This window comes from Dermacentor silvarum, chromosome 7 (genome assembly GCF_013339745.2).
Source record: "Dermacentor silvarum isolate Dsil-2018 chromosome 7, BIME_Dsil_1.4, whole genome shotgun sequence".
In the NCBI taxonomy this organism is placed as follows: Eukaryota; Metazoa; Arthropoda; class Arachnida; order Ixodida; family Ixodidae; genus Dermacentor; species Dermacentor silvarum.
Window position 1 is genome coordinate 53,537,257 of NC_051160.1, and position 6,000 is coordinate 53,543,256.

Consider the following 6,000-nt stretch of genomic DNA (forward strand, 5'->3'; position numbering starts at 1 on the left):
AATTAAATTCTGGGGTTTTACGTGTCAACACCAGGATATGATTATGAGGTACAATGTAGTGGGGGACTCCGCATTAATTTTGACTCCCTGGGCTTCTTTAATATGCACCTAAATGTAAGCACACAAACGTTTTTGCATTCACCCCAATCAAAATGAAGCCGTTGTGGACGAAAATAAAACCATTACCTCGAGCTCAGCAGCACAGCGCTGTAGTGACTGTGCTATGACAGCGGGTAACTAGGTGGGATAATCAAGCCTTCGAGAGACCTATTATACTGAGTGATGTCAGTTGGCACTGGAAAGAGCCACAAAAGTGACGGTTTGCTGACATCAAGGCAGCTTTACCAACAACACCAGTTCCGTGCTATTACAACCCTCAGAAACCTCAGGTGACATCAGCAGACTGTGGGGATGCGCGACTACCACGCGTCCCCTGATGTTGTTTTCCCTGCATGGCTCCCGTCTCCTGTAATCCGGCTTCGCCGCACGGTGGAGGGTTACACGGGCGCAACAGGGAGAAGGTTGTTCCTCTTCGGGTTGGGGTCGTGAGCGATGCAGACGTCCCGCGCGTGCGCCAATCCACGCTTCGCGAGACCGTCTCGCGTGGCTAGGAGCAGGGCACCAGTATGGACGAACACGGATCCTTTGAACGTGCCACCGTTCGCGTGACCGTATGCATGAACGACTAGGCGATGGTGTCGTAGCATGGGGCGAACATATTTGCTCGCTATCCGGTCACGGTGAGTCGGACTTCCTTGATTTGTCGCGCGCCCATGTGAATGTTCTATTGGTAGTAATTCGGCTAGCGTGCATTAGTGTATGAAAGGTGCAATAAATGCCCCTTTGTTTGTTTGCACTACTGTGTTGTCGTCCCTATGTCCCAAGAGCGCGAGTGAGACCCCACAAGACATATCGTCATTTGGGTTGGGCGCAGTATGTCTACAAGTTGACAATGAAGTGAATTGCCTAGCTGTAGCTTACTCCTCAAGGTCAAAGTCACCACCGGAGGAGAAATATGCCCCCAAGTTGAGAAGAAAGCCCTTCCGGTGACGTGGGCCTGTGGCCACTTTCGGATGTATGTGTTTAGTCTGCAATGATGATGATGATAAGTGGTTCTTGAGGGAAAGGGAAAGGTTGGCGCTATCTTCTGCAGCCCTTGAGGGAGCACGGCTCAGCGCCAAGTCTGCAATTTCACATAGAGACTGACCATAAACCTTTAGTGCCTCTCTTCTCCTCAAAAAACATTGGCAAACTTGCACACTAAAAACAGTTTACACCCTTTGGGGCATATCCTGCTTAAAATGCATTACATTACTTCAGCGTTACGCATATGTTCCAGACAAGCACATGCATAATGCAGAAGTATTTTCATGGAAGCCTGAAATTTTAGTAAAAGCCTTGCTTCAGTAGTACAGGAGTACGAACTTCTGACAGTTGAACAACTGCCGGCCCATATGCTGACATGCTAAATAGAACCATAGCTGAGCCTAAGAAAGACGCGTCAATGCCTTGGGCCTTACACTAATTGGTAAACAAGTGGCCGGAATCAGCGACTCCGAGTGCGCAAATATGCCAGTGTGACTGAGGAGTTGTTTGGCGTACAAGAACTTTTGCTCAGAGGCTCAAGACTAGTACTTCCACCAAGTCTACACCAGGAAGTGCTTCAGCTAGTACACACTGGTCACCAATGTAGTGCGAGGTCCGGGGCTCAAGCACGAGAGTCCACTTGGTGGCCTGCCTTCAATAGCGACATCATAGCTTTCATAAGCAGATGTCCGACCTGCGTGAGACACCACTAGCTTCCAAACGAAGCAGAACTTAATACATGTGTTCCTGACCTTCTGGGGCAAGTAGTCAGTACGGGCCTTCCTTTTTCCTTTTTTTTATAAAGGCAAGCCCTACATCATTTCTGTTGAGCATTATTTGAAGTTGTTCCAACTGGACAAGGTCCAAGCAACACAAACATAGGACGCCAAGCTTTTTTTCTTTTTTTTACCAGTTGTTTGCTCGCTTTGGCATCGCAGAGGTGCTTCAGTCAGGCAAAGCACCAGTCTAGTTTGACTGAATTAAAACAATTTTATAGGGGATGGGAGTGAAAAAGGTTGCTCAAGTTCACACTATTCCCAAGGCAATGGGGAGACAGAGAGTTCCATACAAACAGCTCCCATGAAAGAAAATGCTCTGTAAGTCGAGCAACATTGCAGAAGCTCTCTTGGCATCACAGACCTTCTGGACCTGAAAGAACACTGCCCGGACAACTTTTAATGTGTTGCAGGTTGAAAACAAAATGTCCTTGCGATTCCAGGGCTGCTGGAATTCAACTGGAGCTACAAGTCCTAATATCGGCATAAGATCAAGCTAAGAAGTTAGCGAGAAGCCAGAGAGTATAGTAAATATCGGGTACAGGGAAAGAAGATGGCACCAGGATGCACCCTCGCATCCTGGTGCCATTGTCTACATAAAGCAAGGGGCACAGCAGCAAGGAACAGGAGCCTAGAGATCATATGTTGAGCACACATTTAAAGGCAATGTGTATACGAGGTCTGTTAGAAAAGTATTCGACCTTATTATTTATTTTTTTGCGAACACCTGATGGATATAAAACAAGCGTGCTTGCATCAGCCAACCTTGAACCTTCGTGCGCATGCATGAATTTTTTCCCGCCTGCCGATAGCGTCAGTCGCTTGGACGCAGCACTTGAGTGGGGTAGTGCGCAGTGTTCTCGTCGTTTTTTTTTTATTGCAGGGAAAATGACAGAGCAACTGGAACAACGCTACTGCATCAAATTTTGCCAGAAACTGGGCGACAGCCAAGTGGATTCTGACGGCTTTCGGCGACGATGCTATGAGCAGCACACAGATTAAGGAGTGGTACAACCGGTTTCAAGACGGCCGCACATCAGTGGAGAGCGAGCCACGCTCCGGTCAGCCATCAACAGTGATGCTGACTGCTTTCTTTGACTCCCGCAGTGTGGAACACCACGAGTACGCACCACAGGGTCAAACAATCACCAAAGAGTACTACAGGAATGTCTTCCGTCGCCCACGTGATGCTGTGTGGCACAAGAGACCGGAGTTGTGGTCAACAGGAAATTGGCGCATCCATCGCGACAATGCTCCTGCACATTCCTCGCACTTGATTCAGACTTCTTTATCGAAAAACCAGACTCCTGTAGTTCAACAGGCTCCTTACTCTCCTGATATGGCCCCCTGCGACTTCTGGCTGTTTCCCAAAATCAAGAGGCCATTGAAAGGAGCGCGATTTTAGACAAGAGAGGACATTATGGCTGCAACGACAGCTGAGCTAAACTCCATTCCGAAAGAGGCCTTCTCAGAATGCTTCCAACAATGGCAGCACCGCTGGGAGAAGTGTGTGGAGTCCCAAGGAGACTACTTTGAGGGTGATTAGGTTTCGAACGCTCCAATTATGCCAGATTTTTTTCTTCGGCCAAAGGTCAGATACTTTTCTAACAGACCTTGTATCCCATGAGGAAATACCTCTAAGAGGTACCTCAAAACACACCGCCCTTGTTGGACCAGAATGACACCGTCACAGGCTGGGCACACCACTCGCAACAGTGAAACTGCGAGGCCACCACAATGCCTGAACTTGTGATAACAGTTCACTCTAAGAAAAGGAAGAGTCATATGTGGGCATACGAGCAAAGCAGTGGACCACTATCACCGCCACCCCCAGCATGCTAGCCACAATCATTTACTGACTGGGTAGCAAGGCACGGGAGCATGTGCTTTGGAATGACCGGTTTAGCCCGTAGCCATATTGAGCACTAGCATGAAGATCAGTCCTGTTACCAGGTGGTCCGACAATCAATTACCTTGGTTATGCGACACACCTAAAGGCAGTTTCTTATAGGCAATGTAGAATGCTGGCTGCAATGGCATTTTACCTTCCAGCAATGGCAGCAAAAATAAAATTTAGGAAACTAGTGCACTGCCAGAGGCAAAAGCAAGAAAAGGCAGAATGAGTGGTAGTACAATGGCCTACATTTCACCCACCTGGTGCACAGCTGGTTGACAGACAAACCGCACTCAGGCGAGACATCTGGTTATCACACTATTGACCTGTTGATCTCATGCTGGCCAAATAATTATTTTTGTACTTACAGAGCGAAAGAGTGCGTAGCAACAAGCTGCAAAATTAGTACACTCTTTCTTCCTAAATGAAAGTGTACTGCTCTCAAGTCACATCTTAAGTTGATTTAAATGTTTCCAAACGCTGACAATAAAAAAATATGCACTGCCAACATTAAGTGCAGTAGAGTATATGCAAAACTGCAACTAATTAACAGAAACTGACACAACGCAGGCTCTGTTTCGGTTCCCGGCTCGCAGGGAATATCACATTTGAAAGCGATATAAAGGTGCACGATGTAACGCATTTCGACTAAGCAAAAACTAAGCTTTTACCCGCGTCCAAAGGCACTCGTGAAAGCTCCGAGCAGGGCGTCTACAGCCTGACTCGTGACTACAACACTCACTCCCACGCGCAGCACATGCTGTATATGACAGCTGCCATCGTAATTTTCGCCCGTCGAGTACTCTTCCACATAGGAGTCCACGTCGTCGGCGCCGCGACGTTGAACGGCTCTACGGTTCCGTGGCGCAAAAACACGTGCGACCCAAAACAGCTACACATTCGACGATTTATTTAATTATTTTTTTTTCAACTATCGTAAACCATACCGGGCGCAAACACGTCAACACGGCAGAGGGAACACCACGCGCGATTCCGTTTTCCCCGCCCCAAGGGCAAAGCAATCGTCGCCGCCTCGCTTACCTCAGGCTCGAATCATCGGGCGGTGTTTCGTGATTGTGCGACGCACCGTCCGAGACTCGCAAAGCCGCTCGATCCATTCACAGAACGACCGGCAAACTCATCTGGGGCATACGGGCAAGTCAGCGACCGCCAATCTGAAAGCGGAAAGAAAACGTCAACACGGTGTTCGGCGGGACACACCGGCGGGCAGAGATAAACGGAAAGAGATCACACGCGGCACACAAATAGTTTACCGATGGAGTAGCACAAGTTTACTGTTGGTCGTTCGCCGAACCAGCAGCTCTTTCAAGGCACGTCATCAGCGAACAAGCAGCGCAGCACCTACTTTCGGCAAGCTGCATGTAGTGGGTCGTAATTGGGCGCGGATAGCGGCGATTAATCACAGCCCTTCGGCCCGCTTTTATGATCACGGTCAAGAGTGGGTTGATTGCCCTGCGTAACATTCCAAGAAGGTGTGGGGGGCTGATCGCGGAACAGACAGAAACATAAGGAAACAAACGGGACGTGGGACGGTGCCAACATCGAAGTGTGACATGCATACGAACAAGTGGTTCTCGCGGTTCAACGCACGACAGCGACGGCACGGCGTGTTTGAGCGGTCAACACAAGAAGCACGCAACTTACGCGTCGTCTTCGCACTGTTGGCTTGCGAAGCAAAGGACGCGATGCGTACTTTTTCACCGGAGGTGCGCCCCTTCGCAACAATCGCAGTTTTGACAGCACGACATAGAGGAAGCTCCAGCTGAGAAACGCTCCCGATCACAGCAGCAAGAGAAACACGTATTTGATAGCATAGCAGCAGGGGTGTTTGTGTTTGCCTAGCTAGGTGGCACGGCGAACGCAAACGGCGCGACGGTGAAACAGCGCGAAGGACGTGAGAGGCCGACACTTTTTTTTTTTTTTTTTTTTTGAGCTGCCACTGGTTTGTTGTTGCCGCGTGAGAGATCAGGAAGCTGTCATTCTTTCGAATGAGCTTTAATGCGAGTTTCGTTTGAAACAATCGGTACTGTCAACGCGAGTGTCAACGTGACGGTTTGTAGGCTGTCAAATCATTTGGAAAAACCCTTATGTTCGATGCCCGGGCCGCATCGCCATCGGCGAGAAGCCCGGGCGCAATTTATGAAAGGTTAAAGCACCACCGTGGATTCAAGTTGCTGTGTCAACGCTAAAATTTCCTGGAAGAGGTGTTTTATAGTAGGGATC

The 6,000-nt window shown here is 48.9% G+C and overlaps 1 protein-coding gene across 1 annotated transcript in view; it reads right to left on the reverse strand.

The window, feature by feature from the left end:
* LOC119458030 (uncharacterized) overlaps positions 1-5,654 on the reverse strand; it is a 31,863-nt gene extending 26,209 nt beyond the window's left edge. The window contains exons 1-2 of the mRNA XM_037719822.2: positions 5,422-5,654; positions 4,798-4,931 (exon numbers count right to left, since the gene is read on the reverse strand). Of these exons, the coding sequence (XP_037575750.1) occupies positions 4,798-4,874 (77 nt within the window). The 5' untranslated portion in view covers positions 4,875-4,931; positions 5,422-5,654. The remainder of the gene's footprint in view (positions 1-4,797; positions 4,932-5,421) is intronic.
* Between the last annotated feature and the right edge of the window lie 346 nt (positions 5,655-6,000).